The sequence below is a fragment of the Thalia democratica genome, chromosome 8 (genome assembly GCF_965202585.1).
Source record: "Thalia democratica chromosome 8, ktThaDemo2.hap1.1, whole genome shotgun sequence".
Taxonomy (NCBI): domain Eukaryota; kingdom Metazoa; phylum Chordata; class Thaliacea; order Salpida; family Salpidae; genus Thalia; species Thalia democratica.
Genome location: NC_139172.1, coordinates 12,742,114 through 12,768,322, shown reverse-complemented (window position 1 = coordinate 12,768,322; position 26,209 = coordinate 12,742,114). Strand labels below are relative to the sequence as shown.

Genomic DNA, 26,209 nt, shown 5'->3' with positions numbered 1-26,209 from the left:
AAAAAACTAGATTTTTGGAACTTTAAGCTTATTAAATATAAAAATTTAAGAGTTTACATAAAAATTACAGTTAAACACTAACTGATAAACTAGAATTAATGAACATTAACTTACATAACATGAAATAAAAAAAATTTACCCCTAAAAGAAGGTAATTTACCCCCAGGGTTAAATTTACATTAATTTAAGAATCGCTGCCTTACATTAAGCTATTTTGTTGGTTTAGAAGTTCATTATTTTTTATACTATTTATAAACTTTATATATTCCTCTTTATATAAAAAAACTGTTGTATTGCTTATCTGTTATTACAACTTAAAAAAGAAAACAAGTGTATAACTTAATAAGTTTCTAAATAAGTTCCAACGAATTCAGCGTATACACACGAACTTGTCTTTATAAGTTCAACGAAATGGTTAAAAAAACTTAATTACAATTTTTGCCATGTGTATCTTCTCTTTATTATGACTATTATCGTTAATTACCCATTAAATTGTTTTACTTGAAAAACTTACTAGGAAAAACTAATTCCATTGTTAATTATTGTATATGTAACAATCTAATATGTGAACTAACTGGTGTACAAAAACTATCAATTAAAATTACTGTACAACTGTACTAATTAAGGGTTGTAAGGCTGAACTTGACCTCTATTTAACTAGTATAACATTGATGTACAGTGCAAGAAATTATATAAATTGAGTGTGTTTTATACGCACTTGCAGTTTACAAAGGTTAAAACAGAATTTTGAAACTAATTTTATGTGATATTGTATAAATTACTCAAAATATATACAAAACTTTTCAACTCAGTCTAGATTAATCATTTAAAATAGCATATATACTGTATCAAAGTTAATGAAACTTAGCTTTATTTAGTAAAAAACTAATTGAAGATAATTTTAGTTAAATTTTTCTCATTTTTTGAATGCAACCTTTATTTATAACGAAAAAAACAATGAATAAATGATTTAAATGGGAGTACATCAACATCATTTTTTTTTCCTATTAACAGTAGCATTCATTAAAATTCTATGAAGTTTATACAGAAAACTATGAAGTATATACAGAAAATTAACTTTAATAATAGAATGTTTTAAAGCCAAGAATGTACAGATCTAAAACATAATGATAATCAAAAGAGATTTAGTTAAAATGACAATTTCAAACAAACGCAGTTTTCAGTGAAAGTTTTAAAAGAGAGATAGGAAATAATGAATTGGCACTATCAGACACATTATTTTATAAGTAAAATTCTATCCAAAAGTACAGATTTAGCAAGTAGTGGATAAGTGTAAAATAGTTAGCATGATTTTCTTAAGTCACTTTTTAGCACACGTAAGTTTGTATAAAGGCCTTTAAAACGTATGTACAATAAAAAAGGGACATAATAAGCACCGACACAAAGAAGCTAGCTAAAAAAGCAATGTTAGAGGTAGATTATTTGTCGTCATGTAAGTAACTTTCAACGTCACTGAGCTCTGAGAAGTTGTCACTTCTGTCTTTCTGGTGTATTTTTAGCAACTTCTTACGCTCCTTTGAACGTTGCTTGTCTAACTCTGTATTAAAATATAAAATTTAAACATATTTTCTTACAAATAGTAAATTTTTAACAAGACTCAAGCTCTTAACATAGAAGACTTTTGGTTTTAATATCATACAAAGCTGAATTTGGAAAACAAAAACAAAACAGTAAACTAAGCTTTACCTTCCATGGACACACATGTAAAATTAGGATTTCCTGCTGGAGCTGAATTAAGCGGTTTTGCCATTGGTCTGCTAGATATTTTATATAAATATAAGGCTAACTTAACATTATATCTTTTTTAATTAACAAAGAATCTTTATAACAAAATATACTTAAGAAGGCTAACTTAACATTATATCTTTTTTAATTAACAAAGAATCTTTATAACAAAATATACTTAAGAAGACATAAGCGTACCCTTGTTGAATATTATTAGTAAAAACAGTGTTTCTTCTCATAACTTCGTGAAAACTGGGAGGTGCAAATGGTGCTTCAGATGCTAATCGATGTTTCTTTAATCTAACAAAAAGATTTTTAGCCAATTCGATCGGATAAATAAATTAACTATTTATCAAGTTCTTCAATTTCAACTAAATAAATTTAGTATTTGTCAAAATAATAATAGATAATAAGAAATAGTAAACGCAAATATTCTTATGAAATTGTCAGATATTTAACACCTGGTGTTTTTTCACTACATTATGTTTACTGAACAATTTTTCTATAAAATATTTAAAACATCAAATATATAATCCTTTGAAAAATACTTAAAAACTAAATATTTTTGATCAACTAACTGTTTGTTTTTTTTGTTGTAACCAGATGCATTTCTGAATATAAACTGAACAATTTCTAGTGCAGTAATTAGCATGCAAATGAAAGACAAAACATTCATGTAACGAAGAAAAACAGTTTTCTCCTAAATTTTTTTTTTAAATAAATATTCTTTATTGTTTATTCATATTTACCAAACTTAAATTTTTTAAGTACATTATTCAAAAGTATCTAACTTGGACTTCAAAATTCAAAGTACTAACATAAGGTCTAGAGACCCAGCATGGAACAAAACCAGATTGATTTTCTAGGTGTTGAAAACAAGCAGTTTGTACAGCATCGTCATATGAACTTAAATGTCCACACTTAAATCTTCCTGGAACTCTCATCCATAAGTATTTGAACAAAGATCCTTCAGAAATCGAACCATCCTGGTATTTTTTCAATTGTTAGGAATTTTTATTTAGGAAAAGTCAATTTTTCAAATATATTTACAGTGAAATTTAATACGTAGTATAAATTTTTATACTACATTAAGCGTTGAAAACTAAAGAGGAATAATAGACGGTATTATTTAAAAAATATTTTTTAAGACAGATATATTTTACAAACAAAATTCATCCCATAAACAAAATTAACTACACTTCTCTATCATTTTTTTAAATCTTTTTTTGGTAAACAAAATCTTTATGTGCAGTAAAAACTATAACTATACTATGAGTTTAAGGATAAAGAAGGAAACTTTTATTTCTTTTAAGAGAGTATTTATTTTTAAGTTAGATCTTCACAAACTTCAATATTGAATAGATTGTACCCAAAATGTGTGAACAAAACTTCCATTGCAAATCTCAAAGTGAGGCTGATAATATAACTGACTTTTATTTTATCTGTGTGAATCACCTGTTAAATAATTTTTTTATTTTGTTATTGCATGACTAAAGACAGTTCATAGCTTAAATAACAATAAATGAAAACTGAAATACAGATTTACTAATAGAATATTTTTTTAAAGTATTGAAACTAATTTGAATCATAGTTTAATTTTAACATTTACTCATAAAAGCAAAAAACTAACTTAATAAAGTTTAATTATATTAAAACAAGTTACTTTTTGTAAAAGCATGCTTGCTATTTGTGTATACAAATTCTTGAGCTCAGTAACTAATTTAGCTCTAACTTTAGGTAACACTTTTGTACAAGTAGCAAGCTTAACAGAGTTTGGACAGACGCAAGTTTGAAAAATTAAAATAAGTTTTCATTTTCTCTATAAACAAGACAGAAATTATATATATTGTTGCTTATTTCGAATAAAAAATAAAGTTCATATATACTTTGCTATCTGATAAACTTTGTTTACCGCTAAATAAGCGAATCTAAAATTCGACATTGCATCCAATAGTTTATTTTAGTGTAAGTTTCAGTTTTGAAGGAGATTTTGAAGTTTTAAAAAGTGTATACTAGTACATTAATTAGTAAACGTTGTCTACTTGATTTTGTAGAAAGGTTTAGCCTAATACTTTTAATCTTTTATTTTATAATAAGATGCAACATTTTTATTTTATTTTAACAACAACATTTGTTTATACAGATTAATAACTGATTAATAGAAAATGAACTTTAATGATGTAATATATTTATAAAACTAGCTTTATTAACATCACCTTTTTTTAGAGCAACGTAAAAAGTATTGCTGCAAACCAAATAAGATATGAAAATAAGTTTTATTAAAAGCATGCGAAACTTGTTTTTTTTTTGATATTACAAAAAAAAAACGAATAGCTTACTCATATAAACTTAAAGCCTAGACTTACGAAACTTGCCCGGGCAATATTAGAGAAAATTACTCAAGTGTTTAAAATGACTCATATTTCAGACTTTTAAAGTAAACAGTGCCTTAAGCTTAAATGTTTTGAAGCCGTAACTCATCACGAAATCTTTTGTTGGTAAGTACAGTTTTTTTAAGAATGTACATAATTTTGATTTTCAATTTTTAGTAGGTTTAAAATGTTGTTAAAGTATAGTTTTATTTGTAATAAGAAATATAAACTATTTCATTAAGCATCTAAAAGTAATAAATGTAACTAATCATTTTTTCAAATATACACAACAACCATTAGTTGTTATTAATACACTGTTATATTTAAAATTATTATGGTCTAACAAAACTTTTAAAAAAGGAACTTGAAGTAAATAAAATATTTTATACATATAGTTAAATATCTTTACAATTAAAGTCTACTGATAGTTTAAGACTTTTTTGAGTAAACTAGTTCGTATAAAAACTGAAATTAGTCAGTTTATGTTAAGGGCGTAGGGGGGTAATATTGATTTTTACAAGTTAATCTTATTTTATAGAGTTTTATCTGAGCTATTAGACACTTTTAACCGCTTGAAAAATTTCAAAGTATTTTTTGAGAAATCAGCGATCAAAGTCGCTGACCTCAATAGGTTCCTAATGGAAGGCGCAAACTAAAAATGCGAAAAAAGACCATTTCACTAAAAATCTATCTCCTCCTTCATTTTTTAAGCAATTTTATTCAATTTTTCACAGAAAGTGTATTATTAAATTTTAAAAAGATTGGATGCAGGATTTTTTTCTTTGAAAAATAAAAATACTATTATAAAAAACACCTATTTTTTTTTGTTTTTTTTATCTAAAATTTTTATTTTTTAATATTTTCAAAATTCCAACATTCAAAGTCTTACCAAAAAGTCTTAAAGTATCATTACAAAAGGAACGTTTCCTGAAAATTTGAAGTCTCTAGCTCAAAAAATTAAGGAGAATATAGGTTTTTAGTGATTTTCTAAATTTCCGAGAAAATTGACATTGAAAAATTTGCGGTCCATCCGTTTGTATCGGAAACTTTTTATAAAAATTACAATATCTCAAAAGTTAAAATAGATTTTTAAATTCTATAAAAACTGGCTTGTAGTTTGTACTTTAAGCTTTCATATAAGATACAATGTTATTTTTAGTAAAAAAAAAATGTCGGACCCCTCTATGCCCTTAATTAACTATAATACTTTATATATTTTTAAGCAAAAACACAGAATACTTTTATTTTCATTATTAGTTGAAGAACATTAAATATTTTGGCAATTTAGTATAACTAAAACATTTTTTTAAATATTCGGAATAGTTAAAAATACTTAAATTAAACATTCAAATAATGTTAGATATTTCTCTAAATTAATTCTTTAACTACTTTAAAAAAAATTGTTTATAGTATAAGCATATTAATTTATACATTACTGAAACATACAGTACTATCGCTTAATTTAGGTTTCAACTAAACTTCGTAATATTAAGCGTAACCATAGTAAAAAACTTCCCTAAAAATGCAGGTTAGTTTAAAATAGGTTTAACAAACTTCTTTTGCACCATCTTCCTTGTACACTTTCTTCATCTTGTACTTGCCAACTTGCATCCTTCTGCGTGGAAGTTTTTTTAAATCCTTTTCCATTTTGTAGTCATACTGTTGTAAAAAACTTAACAATTAAAACTTCTTCAGTTTCCATATTTAGTAAGTTAATATAACAATAAAAGATAGTTAAATAAAAAAGCACTTGATGTTGTCGGTACTATTTTGGTGCTTACAAGTATCAGAATTTTTTTATTAAGTTATTAAAAGTTTTTTTTAATGGCTATCAAATAAAGTATTTAAATAAATTAGAAGCAGCGACATACGGAAGTCAAAATAATATATTTTTATACTTTACTCTTCGAATTCTTGTTATCTAATTTAGTTATACAAAATTTAAAAAAATACAAAAGCTTTAGTTGTAAATTTAGCGAATTTAAAACTAGTTTTTTCTTTAGTTTGCGTAATTTAAATTCAATAGACAACATTTTTGAAAAAACCATGTGATTTAATCTAGCGGTAATGCCTACTTAGCAATCTAAAAACATTCATCATAAGTATAAAAACGTTTTAAAAAATACACGTTTCTTGTAAAACGACTATCTAGGCTTTTAGTTTACGTAGTTTATTGTTGACTCTTTCTATATATTTTCTTTTCTACTCGTAAAATGAAAGTTTAGTGGTAGTTTAAATGGATGTATGTTTAAGTCATCAAAATGATATAATAAAGCAAAAATGTGTTAATTATAAATTAAGTAACTTAGTCATGTATTTAAAAAATACTTACTATTTGTTTTTATTATGATAAATAACGAGCTTCACCACACAACCAACTACAACAACAGTATCCGAGACAACCAAAGACCGGTTTCGTCCTTTTTAGGACTTGTCAGACAGGCATAGTCGCGAGAAACCGTTGTTGTGATCTAACCAACTATTAAAGTCCGCTTGGTTAGATCACAACAGCGTTTTCTCGCGATTATGCCTGTCTGATAAGTCCTAAAAAGAACGAAACCGGTCGTAGGTTGTCTCGGATACTGTTGTTGTTGTTCGTATGGTGCAGTTCATTGTTTATTATTGATGGCGAAAAAGATCTTAACTTTGTTGATGATGGCTGAAATAAATACTGGATATTTGTTTTTACTTTATGTAGAGTTATGTGACCTATTGTATTGTAAATCATTATCTTTTATTATCTTTACAGACCGCTAATTTTATATATTTAACCTACGTGAACTAAAAACGGGAGTTATTATTCATTTAAATTATTAAAGTTTAAGCATTGCACAATCATTTATGTATGTAAAGTATATTTAACCGAAGATAAATGTTATCTTTAACAGATAAAAAATACTTTTTTTTTTCAAACTTTTATAACATGTTACTCTAAAAAAGTTCGTACTTAACTAAATTAATGACAAGAAATATTTTTGAAACTTTATAAAAGTCGAAAAAAATGATCAAACTTAAAACAGGGTTGCCAACGGTTTTTTGAAAGTACAAGTATTTTGTATTTCTTTAGTATAAAATTAAATTTAAGGTAAAAAACAGCCTTGAATAGTAGAAAAATGTTCAAAAGATACTGTAATGGTATTTTAAATGTATTTAAAATATATAAAATTCTCAATGATACGAAAAAAAATATGATAAGTTTTTTGTATTGTTCCAATATTTCATTATTTTTCATCTAAAAAGTAAAAACTGATTTAAATTCCAGTTTTTTTAAGTTTTTTCCCGAAACTTCTCAAATTCCAAGTTTTTTCGGTCATTTTTTTGTCTGCATTGTCAGTTTCAAAGTTTTTAGAGGATTCAAGGTTTTTTGGAAACCCTATTTAAGGCAGAACTCAGCAAACTAAGTAGAAACCTATGGCACGCTTTAAGTTAACCGAAAAATACTCAAACTTAAGCTTTTTTGGGTAAGAATTTTTGTAAATGTGTTCTTCATTTAATAAAGTGTAAGCAATGACTATTTAAAAATTGTTTCATTACAATTTAAATCTAAAACTGTCTTATTTTATCAGTACAGTTTTTCAAAACAGTTTTTCGGTCCGCTTGGACTCTTTTTTATTAATTAGGCAAGCAAAAGACTTATTCTATTAAATCTAGTCTATTACTTATAAAAGGCAGCCGACCCCTGGTTTAGAGATCACACAGTAAAACTTGATTACATTACATGTAAGGATATGCCAAACTACTAAACAAATTAAATACTATACATACTTATCTTATGAAAAGTTAAAAAAGTGTTTTGGTTAGTTTTGTTAGCTCTGTTTTGTTTATATTGCTTTAAATATATAAATAGTAGAACTACTTAAAAGTATAGATCTGTTTTTATTAATATATACACTCATGAAACTTGAAAATCTTTTCAACTCGTGATAAAAATAAAATTTGATACATTTACAAGATATTTTAGGCTCAGGCGTACACTTATACATTTTTTAATCCAAATTAATAATTCAATACTTATTTAAAACCTTTTTGATAAATAATTAAAGAAATTACTTTCAAAGTCAAAACTGTCAAAATTTACTGCTTATATTATTTCTATGAAATCAAACAAACTTTTTTATTTTTAATTAGTTTTATATATTTAACTGAAAATACATGTAGATTTAAATTTACAAAACTTTGAATTTTTTTTGGTATAAAATACTACAAAAATTTTCCATAAAGAAAAATTATTATCTTGCACACAAAATTTAACAAAAAATATTGAGTACACGCTACTGAAACCGTTAAAAAATATTGCCTAAAGGCAGTAGTGAAGTTTGCGCACTGTAGCGTGAAGTAAGTGCATTATAGGTACGGAGCAAAATAATTTTTACTTATCAGTAAGAATCAAATGAGCAAACTTTACAATCAAAATGCTAGGTGTATTTCAAAAGTTGTTGATACTAAATAATAAGAATACTTTTTCATAATAGCTGAAAATCACTTAGCACATAATAAAGTGTTAGATCACCGTAATACAGGGTTGCCAAATGTTTTTAAGAAATTACTTCCAGGTTTTCGAGCGTAAAAGTTTTTGGGTCTATCTATAGTATAAAATTAAGTTTAAGGTAAAAAAATATCTTTAATAGTATATAAGATTGAAAAGATACTGTTAAACTACTTTAAATGTGTTCTTTAAATTATTTTTTTAAATTTTGTCTTTATGATAGATTTTTTATGTTAAGTCGAAATATCATTACTTAACATATGAAAACTGTTAAAAATTCTAGGCTTTTCCAGGTTTTTGTTCAAAATTTAAGGTTTTCTTCAAAACTTCTCAAACTTCAAGTTTTTTGACAACCCTACAATTTTTTTTTCAAATAATTAAAAATTCACTAGTAATTATTTTAATTTTTATTTGAGAAATGCGTTATTATTACATGTTCGTATGCTACTTTAAAAAACATCTTATTATTCTGGTCTTTTTATTAATCTTCTTAGTTTTATCACTATCTATTTGATATAACTTAGGCTAGAAAAATAAAAGAAACCAAATCTTACTTTAGCTTTTGTATGTTGTTTTCGTGCATGATTAATCAAAAGCTTTATCAGAATGTGATTTAAATGACTAATTTTTTAAAGATCGATCTGTTCTGTGATTTAAAAAGAACTTTTTTATGTAAAAAAAATATTGTATAATGTAAGTGTCAAAAAGCAATACAGCAAAAAAACATTTTAAATAAGTCGTAGATCTGTTTTGAATAAGAAAATATAAATTCACCTATAGTTTAAGTTTTTTTAAACTGGCCTGCTTTCAATTAAAATATTTTACACAATCTAAAGTGTATATCATTTTTTATTTAGTCATATTTAATCATTTATACTTAACCAAAAAAAATTATTTTCATCCAGCTGACTGTTCTTAGTAATAAGTATAAATTTAAGTACCGGAAAAGACTCTATATTTTTTATTCTTAGGTATTAGTAATAATTAAACACAAAACTTAAAACTTTTTTTCATCTTGTTGTACTTAAATTTTTTCTAGGTTTACTAAAGATAGCTTTCAATGAAACTAAATACTATCATATTTTACATCTCTTTTAAATAGTTTACAAATTTAGTTCTTTTAAACAAAACTCATTTGTTCTCGTACCATACAAAATCTAATATTATTTCAAATTGTTTTAATAAAAAATTACTACTAAAATATTTCCTATACAGTGGTGTAAATTAGTTAAGTTAACATTTTTTATTTGGTAATTTAAAAGGTAAACTTTAATTCTGTATCAAAATTTATACAAAAATTTAACAACTTCATGGGAATAAAAATAAAATGCAAGATTTTAGCAGTATAAAAAATTCTAACTAAGCTGTACGTCTTGTGTAATAATTAAGTTTTATATTAAATTATACAAAACTTTTTACTAAATAGCTATAGTTTAAATACTTACAGTATTAACAATATCGTTTCCATCAAAGTCTTCAAGAGCTTTTTCTGTATCCTTTATTTTTTCAATTTGCGACTGAACATGCAAGCAATAAAAATGGAAGAAAATTGTTGGAGTTGAAATAGCTATCAACTGTAATTTTTTTCATATTAGGGTTTAAAAATATATGAAGATAACTTAAATAAATTTTCTTTTTAGTTTTTAAGTTATGAGGAAGCTTTTCTGCTTCAAACCTCATAAAACTATTTAGCTCCTATTAGCTGTAAAAATTATCAGATAGCTTGTTTTAAAAGTACAGTTATCTTCCCCTTGAGTACTCACTATGAACAAAGCCTAAAGGTGTGTACTCAACAAGTTTTGTTCTAAAATTTTTATTATTAAAGGTTGTTTAGACCTGTTTAAATTTACTACTGTTATAAGATAATCAAAAGATTTCTTAAAACAAAAAATAAACATTGTAGGGTTGTGTAGCTCATAGTATCACATATTTGATTTAATTTTATTGTTATCTTAATAAATCGTTAATTATTTGAAACTAAATTAATTTAAAAAATTAAATAAGAAGTTATTATCATGAAAAATCTCACAATGTTTTAAAATAAATAAATAATTTTACATTGAAGTGAGTGGATCAGGAAAGGATGAAAAGCCTATTGATCTTCTTATTAAGCAGTACGATACAATCCCTCTCAGTTTTATTGCAACTCAATTACCTGAAGCTTGTGGTTGTGAGTACAGGTTTCAAGAGACTAACACACTGAGAGTTTTGTAGCTAATAGATGGTACTGTACACATTCCAACTGAGGTTAAAGTGTGAAAAAAGTAGATTGTAATTCATACCAAACAAAACCCATACTAGTTCAACCAAAGTTGATCAGGAGATCAGTTAAGAGATATGGCTATCGTTTGTCATGAGAAACGTTTAGGGTTAAATATAAATGCAATGAGCTTGCAGGAATTCAGCAATTCCAAAGTGCGCAAGACAAGCTATGTGATCTTATAGTCACATTATTTGTTGAAAAAATCAGAGAACTGCTGAGCTGAAGTAATGAAACTCTTTGCTGTAATTAAAGATCCAGAAGTCAACGTAAAACACCAAGTTAATTCAGAGCATCCAGTTATCAACATTGAACATTCAGTATTCAATGTGGAAGATCTGATGGTTGATAAGAAATAGCCAATGCTTATTGTGGAAGATGTGTTAGTCAATAAGAAATATACAATGTTTGTTGTAGAAAATTTAATATCCAATTTGAAATGTGGAAGATTTGATGATTGATAACATTAATGACAGGAGCTTGATATAGGAATACAATTGTATTTCAAACTTTGCTATTAAATTTGCTTATTGCAAGACTGGTTATGTTGTAGGAAGTTGAAAACAAAAGTTCTTACCAGCTTGCCTTATGTGTGATATTTGAAGAAAAGACATATATTACAAATAGTAAGGAGCGCAAAAAGGTCATCTTCTGCCTGCAGGTACCAGATCTGGATATAAAGCAGTCCTGGACGTGTCCTCTGTATTACAACTTTATATTCAAAAGATGCACAATCATGTGATAAACTTAAAGGAGCTACATAGAAAACTAAAATGATCCATAGCATATACAGCAATTCTTTCCCTAGAAAGACTGCATACCTGTAGCAAACACAGAGTAAGTAAAAGTAACAACAGAGTAAGTACAGGGTTGGTGCGCGAATTTTTTTTCATTTAGCCTGACTGAAACCAATTCAGCCTGACATTTTTTCAAAGTAAGGAAAATCCTATTTAGAAGTAATTTTAGGTATTGGGGGTCTTGATTAGTACTATTGTAGTTTCTGACTTCAACTAGCTTTATCTCAAAAATATTTTGAGCGTTAAAAATCTGCAAAAAGCAACTCATAGCTTAGTTACAACTCAATAAAATAAGACTAAGTTGTGAAAAAGGTGATTGACCCCACCTATGCCCTTGACATAACAAATTCAGTGATAAGTTTTAAAAAAAGTGTTGTATCTAATCTATTACTAGTGTAAAAATTTAATATATATATTACTAAACACAATTGTTCAATTTAATTAAGCAATAAGTAAAAACATTATAACCAGTAGATTTATAATAAAACAACGTGCATTGTCGTGTTTTATTAAAATTTAAAATGAACGCTTACACTAGTATTAAAATAAGTAAAAAATGTTTATTATAGTATTTTGACTAATACTTAAAATTGATACATAATTATAAATCCTAAACTCTAAATAAATATAGTGATTGTTGATGTCATATGAAATTAAAAAGCTTACACTTAAATTAAAAAAAAAACCTTTAATATTTTTTTCTTGTAGAGAAAAATTAATTGTACCTAAAATTTGTACTCCCACAAAACTTAGTACTTATATCTTAAAGCTAAGTTTTAATGTTGTGAATATCTCTAACAACTTAAAACAAACAGTAAAATATATGAATAAACTGCTAAGAATTTTAATCTAAAAAGTAGTTAGTATAAAGCCTATAAATTGGAAATTAAAACCAACTAGTTCTGAAAAACATATGTAAAGAAATTCAAACAGTCAGCTAAGTGGTTGAACTAAACTGTAATGTTTAAACTGTATTTTTTTATGAATTTTCATAATTATGACGTATATAATCTACTCAATACAAAATAATGAAGATTCTTAAAATTTTTTTACAGATTCAACAAAAGGTTATAAGCATTTATTTTTACAAATACTGACTTAGTTTGTCTTTAGTAACTAAATCTTTATTTAGAAATAAATTCACATCTCAACAGGGTTCGTGCGCGAAATTTTTTTCATTTAGCCTGACTGAGACCAATTTAGCCTGACATTTTTTAAAATTAAAGAAAATCCCCTTTAGAAGTCATTTTAGGTATTGGGGGTCTTGATTAGTACTATTGTAGTCTCCGACTTCAACCAGCTTTAACTCAAAAATATTTTGAGCTTTAAAAATAAGCAAAAAGCAACTCATAGCTTAGTTACAACTCAATAAAATAAGACTAAATTGTGAAAAAGGTGATTGACCCCTCCCCCTCTTATGCCCCTTATATAACAAATTCAGTGATAAGTTTTAAAATAAGTGCTATATATAATTTAATACTAGTGTAAGATTTTAATACATGTTACTAAACACAATTGTTCAATTTAATTAAGCACTATAAAAACATTATAACCAGAAGATTTGTAATAAAACGACGTGCATTGTCGTGTATTATTAAAACAAGTATTAAAATTCAAACAAACAGCTAAGTTGTTGAACTAAACTGTAATGTTTAAACTGTATTTTTTATGAATTTTCATAATTATGACGTATACAATGTACTCAAAACAAAATAACGAAGTTTCTTAAAAAAATGTTAGAGATTCAACAAAAGGTTTTAAGCATTTATTTTTACAAATACTGACTGATTTTGTCTTTAAAAACTAAATCTTTATTTAGAAAATTCACATTTCAATTTGATCTTTATTTAAGAGATTTATCATTTTTTATCAGAAATTTTCAAGCAGTTGAACTGAGAAAAACTGAGATTCTCAAATTTTTAAATAAAAAACTGATTTAGCCTGACGTTTTTCAACTTTTTTCAAAAAAACTGATTTAGACTGACTTAGCCTGATTTAGCCTGACGCGCACGAACCCTGTCTCAATTTAATCTTAAAATGATTTCTCAATTTTTTTTTATCAAAAATTTTCCAATATTTGAACTGAGAAAAACTAAGATTCTCAAATTTTTAAATAAAAAAACTGATTTAGCCTGACGTTTTTCTACTTTTTTCAAAAAAACTTATTTAGCCTGACTTAGCCTGATTTAGCCTGACGCGCACGAACCCTGTAAGTAAAAGAGCAACTTTTTGAATGTGAGATTTGCAGTAAGACCTTTAGAAGAAGTAAGATCACAAGAGAAGAACAAGGCATTTGGACTATTTTAGGTATTGCAGTGTGTAAACAGGCTAACAAACAATAACATCAACCAAATTCTGAACATATCAATGACGCAGAAAATGCTATGGATAGAATGGATGATTCATGGCAAGGAACTGCATGTTCAATTTGCTGCTGATACCAGGAAAATGAGAAGATGAATGGAATGAGTCATCTAGCAGCCACGGCTATCCTGTTTTGGTGGTTTAAAAAAGTTATATTACACATGCATAAAGTCCATAATAAGCCAGGGAGGATTAAAAGTGAAATAGACAGTATAAAAAACATACGATAAGATTTCCTAAATAGCCAAAAGGATTTAGAACAAAATATATTTCATGCTTCTTTCGTCAGTTGTATACTAAGCAATAAAAATAAAGTTTCAAATCTAACTTATATAGTGTAAATGCAATCAACGTAATTATTAATAATAAAGCAAAGTGATTGTGCTAGTAATTATAATTTAAAAAGATTTAAAATTGTTAAAAATTGTTTTCACATTTCGGATTTAATTAAACTTGAGGCTATTTGTATTTTGTTAAGAAAACCTAAGTTGTGTAAACATAAAGATTTTGATTATACGGTTTTGTTGTTTACTTAAATTGTTTTATAAGTTGTTGCTCTATTTTATTATTTTTTAGTTGCATTGTAATTAGAAGTACTTATGTATTGTTAATTACTCTTTGCTTTATTATTATTAATTACGTTGATTGCATTTCCACTATATAAGTTAGATTTGAAACTTTATTTTTATTGCTTAGTATACAACTGACAAAAGAAGCATGAAATATATTTAGTTCTGAAAAAAATTGATTCTTATTTAGATTGTTTGAAAGAATTTATTTTAATGTCAAATTATGAATAATTATCTAAAAAAGGATTTAGCATAGATTATTACAAAATTTAAATCTTGTGTGAATTTTTGTAGTTTTACTGGTTTTTATGTTAAAATTAACTGTATCAGTATTCCGTTCAATATTTCTAGAGTTTAATTCTCTCTAAACAAATAAAAAAATTTGTACATTCAATGAGCTAAGAGGATGCAGAGTTATGTAGCGCATTAAAATCTATTTGATTGACTATTGTTATCTTTACAAATTGTAATTGATTAAAATTAAATAAACTAAATTCAAAATTTAAAACTAAAACTTAACAAATTAAATAAGGAGTTATTATTCAAACTTTTTTTTATTGAAGCTATTAAAATGTTGAATGACTAAATTATTTACAAACATTTTTCCAATTTTTTTAAAGTTCTTATGGTAGACCTGCTACTGTACTAGATGTAGCTAACTACAGGGTTGCCACTCGTTTTTTCAAAAAATTTTCCGGGTTCTTCAAATTTCTTCCAGGTTTTTAAAAGTAAACATTTTCGGGTCTATTTTTAGTTTTAAGTTAATCTCTATAAAAGAAACTGTGTTAAATAGTACAAAAACATTTAAAAGATGCTATTAAGTTACTTTAAATAAGTTTTTTAATAAAATTTTTTTTGATGATGACAAAAAAATCTTATTTATATGATATATTTTTTGTCAAATTGAAATTTTGGTACTAAAAATGTTAAAATTATTAAAGAGTCCAGGTTTTCCCAGGTTTTTTTATCAAGATTTTAGGTTTTTTCAGGTTATTTTTGCCTAAATTGTTGAATTCCAATTTTTTCAAGGTTTCCAGGTAAAGTGTTTCCCTGTAACTATGAAAAAAAAGTGATAAAACTATCAAAAACTGCTTTATAAAGATGGATATGAAAATAAATTTGAATAGTGCTGAAGCAGAAACTTAAAAAAAATAATAAACTTTCAAAGTTTTTTTTTCTAAATTCAAACATTATAGTCATTGTAGGAGATAGAAATAAATTAGTGACCATAAAACAAGTTTATTGAACTCATTTTCACTATTGCCCACTTGTTACATATTGACTTTACTAGTTAATTACACATTCACTTTTTTGCCCCTCACAAAAAGTATGCCTATAATATATACTTTGCCCCTATATTCCCCACTTTGGTAGCCCTGTCATAAATAGAAAATAGGAAAAGTTGTATCTTTCAAACTTTTAGATGAAGCAACCGGTTTTTCATAAAAACAAAACGGTTTCAAGATAAAAAACATTTCACGATACAAATATTAATCAGTGATTGTTGATACTAATATTTAAAATTGTACTAGTATTCTTGATGATGAATACACTAAATTTTTAGTTTGGAGTCAAAATACATGAAAGCTACTGTTGGCTACAGCTATGAAAAGTTAAAACAAGCTTTTTATTATTTTCAAAAAAAAAAATTAAATTAAACTTACCAACTACAAAAAGTGTATGCAAGACCTAAAATATATTAGATATGATTTTTCAAGTATCTGCTTAAAAAAAATGCACTGTTTGTTGTATATGTAGATAATTAGACTTTATTATTGTTTTCTGGATACTTGTTATATCATCATCAACCATAAGGGATGTCAGTGTGAAATGCACTTTTTCCAAGATATACAAATTCCAGTAGCGCATTTTCACATATATGTTTAAATCATTAAGGAGGTAAATGTAAATTTCAGAATATGAAATTTTTGAGGAAATTACTGTATGTTTACAGGTATTTTAGTTCTTTTTCTTTTAGAAGAAATATGAAAAAAGTTCAATTAATTCTACTTTTTTTAAATATAACTAGTAATGTTTTATTTTAAGGTTTAATTTAAGAAGAATTTAATTGCATATTTATCTTAAGCTTCCATATCTAGAAAGTATGTACTCAACCGGAAAGATAACTGTATATTGGATAAACGATTGACTTTAACAGTAGATATTTCTTTTATTAAGGCCATAGGGGGGGGTAGACCATGTTTTTTACAAGTTGATCTTATTTTATAGAGTTTTTACTAAGCTTCAAGATGCTTTTTACCGTTTTTAAAAATTCGAATTAGTTTTTGAGATATGACCGGCCAAAGTCGGGCCGCATAACAGGTTCCTTATGGGGAAGGAAAACTAAAACGGCGAAAAAAGACTAATGCATTCAAAATCTATCTCCTCCTTCATTTTTTAAGCAATCTTCTTCAAACTTTCACAGTCTATTCTTTATACAATAACAAAAAAACGTTATTTGTGACTTTAAAAAATTTCAAGTAAAAATACCTTTTTTTTGTAAAAAAAAATTTTTTTTGATGAAAATTCACTTTTTTTTTTAATTTTTGTCATAAAATTACAAAAAAAAGGTATTTTTACTTGAAATTTTTTAAAGTCACAAATAACGTTTTTTTGTTATTGTATAAAGAATAGACTGTGAAAGTTTGAAGAAGATTGCTTAAAAAATGAAGGAGGAGATAGATTTTGAATGCATTAGTCTTTTTTCGCCGTTTTAGTTTTCCTTCCCCATAAGGAACCTGTTATGCGGCCCGACTTTGGCCGGTCATATCTCAAAAACTAATTCGAATTTTTAAAAACGGTAAAAAGCATCTTGAAGCTTAGTAAAAACTCTATAAAATAAGATCAACTTGTAAAAAACATGGTCTACCCCCCCCCCCTATGGCCTTAAACTAACCTGAAATGCCCAAAATCTCATGTGAGATATTTTAGCAAAGTGGTTGTAGCACATGTTTTCACAACCAGATTCTTTAACACTGCATTGAAACTGACCTTGTTCATCACCATAAACTATATACAATTAATATTGTTAGTCTACATACATTGTAAAGGAAAATAGTTTTTAAATAAATTTTTTCTCTATTATAAATTATACAGTTACAAATTTTAAAACTTAACAAAACTCCACTAAAATTTATTAAAGAAAAAACAAACTTACCTGAACCACCAAGTGAAGTGATAACAACTAATCTGTAACCAAAAACAAGAAGATACCAGACTTTACCCAAACTTGAGCTGTAGTTGAGAACCTAAATTAATACAACATATTTTAGCAGGGTAAACAAAATACTATACTGGAGTTGCAAAAAAGAATCAGTTTTAATACATTTTCTAAAACATCAGTTAAAATCTTCAGAGTCTAAGCCTGGACTTTCATATGCCATTGGACCAGCTTGAGTTAACATAAGGTTTGATATTTTTTGCTTGTGGCTGACTGATAAGTCCTTTTATGACAAAACTGGTCTTAGTCTACTGAAGGCTTGTGGTCTGATGATCAAATTGATGTAATCAAACCTTATGTTAAGGGCATAGGGGGGTAAACTTGATTTTTACAAGTTGATTTTATTTAATAGTTATCTGAGCTGTCAAACATTTTTAACCGCTTGAAAAATTTTAAAGTAATTTATGAGATATGAGCAATTAAAGTCAGTGACCTCAATAGGTTCCTAATGGAAGGCGCAAACTAAAACGACCATTTAACTAAAATCTATCTTCTCTATCATTTTTTTAGCAATTTTCTTCCAATTTTCACAGAAAGTTTATTATTAAATTTTAAAAAGATTAATGCAGGATTTTTTTAATTTTGAAAAATAAAACTTTTATTAAAAAAAACCTATCTTTTTTGTTCTTTTTATATCTAAAGTTTTTATTTATTAATATTTTTTAAATTGCAACATTTGAAGTCTTTTGATTTAGAAAAGGAATTTTTCCTAAAAGTTTTAGGACTCTAGCTCAAAAAATAAATGAGAAGATAGATTTTTAGCAATTTTCAAATTTCCAAGAAAATTGACCCAAAAAAATTTGTGGGCGATACGTTTGTATTGAAAACTTTTTATAAAATTTACAATATCTCAAAAGTTAAAAAATACTTTTTATTTATATAAAAACTGGCATGTAATTTGTACTTCAAACTTTCATACAAGATCCAATGTTATTTTTAGTGAAAAATAAATAAAAATGTTGGACCCTATATTGCCCTGAATTTTAAACATTCTGACATTTACTTTAGGAGTTAACTAACAGGTTCATCAAGCTTTCAGGCTGACTCAGGCTAGTTTGGTATTTATAAGATAAACTCAAGCTATTTTAAAAGACTTTTATCTCAGTCTAGTATCCTGTTAAATTCTAAATGAGTATAAGTTAATTACTTTTTATATATTTTAATTTTTTATAGTCAACTTATATTGTAACATTTAGCTTTTGTTAACTTTAAAAAGTTGATTTTAATTTTTTTTTTTTGTTGTGGCTGTCTTTACTTAAAATATCAAAGGTATTTTCATAGCCTTTAGTAAATATCAAACCTGAAAGATATTTTTACAGTCTAGCTCACCCTCAGTGATAAAAAACATAGACTTCTTATCGGAGTGTAACTACAGTAAAATTTTATGTGTTGCCAAAGGTTTTTAAAGTTTTTTTCTAGGTTTTTAAAAACAGTTCTTTTATACATTTTTCAATATTTGACAAAAGAAAAATATTTTTTTTTGTTAATTATTGATATAAAGTTTTTATTTAAGAAATTTTGTGGATACAGAAATTTCTAAATACTGCAAGGAACATTTCGTGAAGGTTTTAGGTAAATATCTCAAAAAACGTAGGTAAAGATAAATTTTTAGTAAAACAGTCTCTTTTTTTTACCTTTTTAGTTAGTGCCTCCCATAAGTAACCTACAAAGTCTCAGACTTTGAACTGCTATATCTCAAAATTTATTATTAATTTTATAGCCTATAAAATAAAGGTTAGTTTAAACTCAATGTAATAAGACCAAATTGTGAAAAAAATATTTTTTTTTTAATCTTTGGTTATTAATCTTTGGTTATTCTTTCCATTATAAACCCAGTTGAAGTGTGTTGATTCGTTAACACATAGAAACATATGTTGGTACAATAAAGGAAGATTACTGTATAATTTGTTTTTATTTATATTCCAGTGAACTTGTTTTATTAGCATTTTTTGTTAGCAAACGATTAAATCTATATTTTGAACTGTTATTTTTTTTTACCTTTTTTAATATTTTTCAACTTACATAACTAATAAAAATAATGTTCAAAAATGAACCACAAAATAACAATATTTATTATATTAAACAAAACTAGTTAGTTTTGCTTTACAGATGTATTTTAAAATAAATTTTGTCAAATTATTTGATATTGAAAAAAATTTTGCATAGAGCTTTTAAAAAATAAATATTTGTTTTTTTTTTTTACTAGACAAAGCATTCAATTGTTAAATAAAGTTATTTAAATCAACTAATGAAATATTTAATTTGTTTAACCTGATTAGTTATCTTCTCAAGAATTGACCACATCTTGATGATTTTCTGTTCTTAACTGGTTGAGATGCCAATTAAACAGTGTGCTAATATACAAAAACTATCTAATAAAATGCAAACAGTTTTTAGTTATCAACTGACACTCAACTTTAATATGTGAAATTAAATAACATTAAAAAAACTACAAAAAGATTTTGTCAATAATAAAAAATATTTTTTGTGAAAAAATTTTTGGTAATTAACTGGAATGATGTTGCACCAATATCAAGCTGAAATTATTAGCCTAATAATCATATTTATATTCAATATCTTTTTTAACCATAATTTTAAGCTAAAGATCAATTTTTTTAGCTTAATATGTTTAGTCTAATAAGATACTTGGTTTTAAACTAGCTATACAAAATCAAAAATAATTTTTTTTATCATTAATATAACTCAAATATTTAATTGTTTTTTAACAATATCATAAGTTTATTGAATAACTAAAAACATAAGCCCTCAAAATTTTTTGATTCAAAAACCTGATGTAAGAAAAAACCAGTAACTACCTAGCAGATAATTACCTAGCATGATGTTTCACCAATATTGAACTGAAATTACATTATATTAGATGTCTATATTCTTGGACAATACGTTAAAAGGTATCAAAGTGGTGTGCGACTTGATAACTAAAAGGTTTTTTAGTACACAAAGTCCTTGGACTGAATATTTTGATTGTCTTTTTTTTGTTGTTCAATAAACATTACTATTTTAACCGTATTTTGAGATAAAAATAAATCTTTAATGCCTAATATGTTCAGTCTAAATGATACTTTGTTTTAAACAAGCTTTATAAATACATAAATAGAATAAAATTTATTTACTACAAACTAATAAAACATAAATATTTAATCTCTTTTACTTTATAGATTTGTAGTTGATATAAAATAATGTATTGATATAATCGATTTAAATTGTAAAATGAAAGTGATTAAATATTCAAGTTTTATTGTTTTATGGTATATAATTTTTTATTATTATTTTGTATTTATAAAATGTCATTTCTAGCCTAAAATTATAGTTAAAGTAGACCTCAAATAAAATATAAATTCAGATAAATATTGGTGTAACATAATACTAGGTAACTAACAATAAACTTTTTGGTTATCAAGTCATATGTCAGGATACAGTATTCAAAGGTACCTAAAGGTGAAAACCGGTCCTTGTTTAAAACAAAGTATCTTTTTAGACTTGACATTGATTTTTAGTTTAAAATTATGCTTAAAAAAGACGTCGAATATAAATATGATTATAAGGCTAACTACATAATTTCAGCACGATATTGGTACAACTTCATTCCATGTAAATATCTATTTTTTTGCATGTGTGTCAACCACATGGGTTTTGATATTTCAGCCTTCAACTTAAGAGTTTACAAAGCCATCATTAGGACCCTTACACCATCAGGCCACACACTATAACTACTACTGAATTATATTATAATTTAATCTTCTAACCAAAATATTTTCACATTAAATTAAGTAGAGCTAGCAAAATAATTGAAATAAAATTAAATCAATACATAAAATTAAAAAAATTATAAATGATTTGACAAGTGAAATTTAAAAACCCAACCTGAAAGATAAAAATGTATCAAGTTGTACAATAATATTCTAGATTAAGTAAAATTATTTTGATTGAGTTACATTTACTAGATAACTTTACACTTAACAACTATTTTTTAGATCTATCAAAAACTTTATATCTGCACTTTTTTTATTAGGAGAAAAATAAAAACATGACTAATTATAAAATAAACTGACAATGAGTAATCTTGAGTTAGAGAGAAAAAATGGAAAAGCTGTATACAGGATAGTTCTCTTTTTTACTTCATATTCTACAAAAATCGCATAATCCTTTCTCTCTTTTTTGTTTCGTATCATTTTAGAAGTTTGTACTTAATAATTAAATATATTTCAGTTTTAAAAAATTTCAGTACTTGAAGTTAATGTGTAAACATATTATTGAACTTTTATAGAGTTTAAAAAAAGATTTAAGTTTTTGAATTATATAAATTTTAATAATACAACTTGCTTAAAATTGACATGATGTAGAAATATAGAATTTTAAAGAACTACATTATTATAAAACTAAAAAGACAACACCTGATTAAAAATTAAATCTTAAAAAAAATCTTATTACAAATTCTAATGAGTTGTGCAGATTAAATGTAAAGTATTATTTTTTTTGATTTTGCTGCTCAATAAATAAATTTACAGACAACTGAAAATTTTTAATAGTCATTCTATAATTTTAGTTTTTTTTTATTTACCATAATTGATATTTTTTAAATTTAGCGATTGTGAAACTAAAACTCAGTAGTTTAAAAATATTTAAACTATATAAAACACTTGAAACTATACAGTAAAATCAATTTAATTTTTCTGGCATTAAATAAAAATTCAAACCCCAATCCAATGGTTTTTTATTTTAATTAAAGACAAAGGAGCGTTCTCTAGAACAAAAAAAGAATAATTAGCTATTAAGATAAGGAAAATAATTCGGTCTAAAGTTTGGAAATTTTTTAATAATTCCTAGAAAATGCTGTCAAGCAAAGTTATGCTCTCAAAGCATATAAATTGTTTGGTTTTTTTTTTCGGTGGTGGTCAATTTTTTATCAATAGTTACATATTAATTAAAACCTAGTCTGCTGCTAAAGATCAAATACTATAGTTTAAATAATTTGTAATTTAATACAAAATAAATGATAAATCAAAATAACGTGGACGATAAATTTTAAAAACACGTTTAAGTAATTATATCTCAAAAAGTAGTAAACAATTGAAAAAAAAAAGTGGTTGCATTACAACCTTATTATTTATCTACGAACGATACTTTTCTTTTAGCAAAACATTTTAAAATTTTGGAGATAAGGCTAGAATAATATATTAGTTTGTAATAACTTTTAAAGTTCTTTTTAAGTTTTTTTTTTGTTATTCTTTTACTTTTTCTTTCAATTAAATCTGTAACTTTTTTTTTTTTAATTTATTTGATTACTGAAATAAATCCTCTTAAAACTTTTTTAAAGAATTTGAATTGTCGTGTAACCATCAAAAAAAGGTTTTATTTTTTGTTGTACTAGTCGTTTAAGCAAATTAAATATTTATAAAGTTTTAAGAACTAATCTTTTTTGTTAGTAAATTTAAATTTATTTCAAACCAAAACTTTAAAAACTAAAAAATGTTTTTGCAAGAAAACTTTAATTTAAAGAAAACTGTAAAAACGTGTTAATTCAAAATTAGTAAAATTCATTTGTTAACAACTAGAATTATTTATGTAGGAAATAATGTTTTTCTGTAATGAAATAAAAGAATTAAACTAAACAAAAACATTCCAAAAAAAAATAAAACAACAACTATTTTCTCAAGACTATAATATATTTTAAAAGTATTTTATGAAGTTTTTGGTCTCAAAGTAGTACTAATAACTATTAAAAGGTAGCATAGTTTTGTTTATATCTATGGTTGCTCTTAATAAATAAAACCATTTGTTTTCTTAGTTATCCATGTCCGTATGATGACTTTTTATTAATTCTAAAAAATTATTGATTATACTTTTTCGAAAATTTTGCTCTATTTCAAATTTGATGTCTTTTCGTGAACCTGGGACCTTTTTTTGACAATACTTATGTTCGACATACCTAATAATACTGTAATTTAATTAACGTTTTAGCTGTAGTACTTAGGAAATAATTTAAATAAAAATTAATTCAAGTTGTCAATATTGTTCATCTACTAGATCCAAGATCCGGATACGACCGGATATCACTAGATAAATACTAAACTGAAATACCTAATTCTAGTAACTACAATAATTAACTACTTGAGTAGGCATTTTGAACACAGGACAAAAATGCGTACATAATTGGCTGTGCATACTTAAAAAACTTTAGCACTTTTAAACTTCATTGAATCTAGTTAAACTTGTTTAAAAAAACTTAAATTTATAGGTGACTTGTACACAAAACCCTTTAAACTAAACAAGACCATTCACCATAAAAACAAAACTTCCACAAATTACAAATTTATTGGTTTATGAATATGTTTATTAAACAATGTTTAATTAGTTAGAATAATAATAATGAAATTGTAAGCTATAATAACAGTTGCAAAGTTCCTTTTCGATATAAGTTGAAAATTTTGGTTGTTACTTAACAACACAAACTAAAAGTATACAAAATATTTGACCAAAAAAAAAAATTTTATTACTTTTATATAAGTTATTCCTGTGTTTAAATAAATCAATATGCAGATATGTTTTTTTTTCGTGTGTATTATTTAAGCGGTTCAGGTTTTAATGCCCGAGTCTATCTTCGCACAACAAACTCAAAAAATAATAATAAATGACTTTTGCACCTTAATTTATTACTCTACAAAATAAACTTTAACATTTTATTAAAAATCCCGGATTTGATATAAAAATTGTGAGTTCATAACTTTTTTTTTCTGAATTCATTAGTTGCTGTTAAACTTACTTTGAACAAGAATATTTATTTTAAAGTATAACAATTTTGTATTACTAGTTTGAGGTAACTCTTTTTTGAATTTAAAATAAAAAATAGAGTTTTTAATAATAATCTACCGGATCCAATATCCAGAACCGGTTAGGTATTTTTTTTAGATCCGGCCGGATGATAGTTAGGAAAAAATATTCAGATCCGGCCGGATCCGATATTTGTGAATCCAGTAGATCACTGGCTAAAAAACTACATTAAGAAAAATGTTTCTAATAGTCACTGAACAAAACTTTAATGTTATAATTGAAAACAGTTTTATTAAATTATCATATATTGTATTGTATTATCATATATTGTATTGTGTTTTGAAAATTGTTTAAAGTTTTTAGAAGTTCAAATTAAAGTATAATAGTAAACTAAAAATCTTTAAATTATACACCAAGCTTTATGGACGTAAAAGTACTTTATATAATAATTTATAATTTATGATGTAATTTTGATAAATAATAACAAGTAATTTGAGTATTTTTGATGAGTTTATTGACAGGAGGCATAACTTGCACTAAATTACCGCTGAAGTACGCACTTTAAACACAGCGCAAAAGTGAGTACTCAACCGGTAGTGCGTACTAAATAACGTTTTTTTATCTACTCCTAACTTAGTATACACATAACAAAAACAGCTAAAGATGACTATTACACTAATATTTTGTAAAAAAGTCTAAAAAAGATCCACCATAAAAACAAAACAAAAGTTTTGCTATTTGACAATGCTTAAAATAATTTTTAAGATTTTCAAAAGTGTTTTTTTTTGTAATGCGTTTTTTCCTTCAATGTTACAAGCTTGAAGTAGTCATGCAATTTTGGAGGTATTGCAGTGATCAAAAAGAGATATATATTAAGAGTTTTGAAAATTATTATGTCATTCTATTAGCTTTATAATGTTAACAAAAAAATACTAAAAAAAGAATGTTCAAAATTTTATTGGGAATCTGTTGATATATTCGTTATGGCAAACATTCAACTTTGCTAATTGTAGTTAACTATGCTCCAGAGGCTTAGGAGAAAATTACTGACGAAACTATCAAAAATGACATTCTAAAAGCAGTCTTTAAATACCAAATATTCTTTTCACAGAGACCTTTAAAAACAATTAATTTTTTAAGATTTTTACAAATTTTAAAATCAATGCCACACATCAAGATATTGATATTTTTTAGGCTATGATAATATAAGCATCATTCCAAGAAGAAATAATAAGAGAATTTTTTTTTTATGAATAACAGCAAGGATAAATGAAGAAGATGATATAACAATTTAAAAATTGAGCCTATAGACGTTGGTAGCAATAGTCAAAATTCATAAGCTACCAATGTTTCTGATATTGTTAGAAACATTGGTAGTCCATTGGTAGAAACACTCAAAGTCCGATATTCTAAAATGTCTTCAGCAGAGAGGCGAGTAACTGATGGTAAAAAAATTATAGAAAGCTACAATTTGCTTTTAAAAACTTCCAAAGCACTTAAAAAAGAACTTGCGAACAACAAAAAGTTTCTGCTAGACCAAAACCTCAAGCATCACTAACAGACATGTTTTCAAAAGCATTTAGTTCTAAATTAGTGTCAATTGCAT

At 25.4% G+C, this 26,209-nt stretch overlaps 1 protein-coding gene across 2 annotated transcripts; it reads right to left on the bottom strand.

Moving 5' to 3' along the window:
• Nucleotides 1-932: 932 nt before the first annotated feature.
• On the bottom strand, nt 933-20,191 carry LOC145842111 (gap junction Cx32.7 protein-like). 2 transcript variants are annotated; one of them, XM_082949495.1, is made up of 11 exons: nt 20,086-20,191; nt 17,752-17,842; nt 17,491-17,603; nt 10,050-10,178; nt 5,673-5,777; nt 3,094-3,201; nt 2,565-2,732; nt 2,325-2,446; nt 1,945-2,046; nt 1,708-1,778; nt 933-1,558 (listed from the first exon to the last, which is right to left on the bottom strand). In XM_082949495.1, the coding sequence occupies exons 1-11, from the start codon at nt 20,116-20,118 to the stop codon at nt 1,440-1,442; spliced, it is 1,161 nt and encodes a 386-aa protein (XP_082805621.1). In that variant the 5' UTR covers nt 20,119-20,191; the 3' UTR covers nt 933-1,439. The 2 variants fall into 2 exon arrangements, with proteins under 2 accessions (XP_082805621.1, XP_082805622.1); XM_082949496.1 differs by having other exon boundaries at nt 1,708-1,775.
• Nucleotides 20,192-26,209: the final 6,018 nt, after the last annotated feature.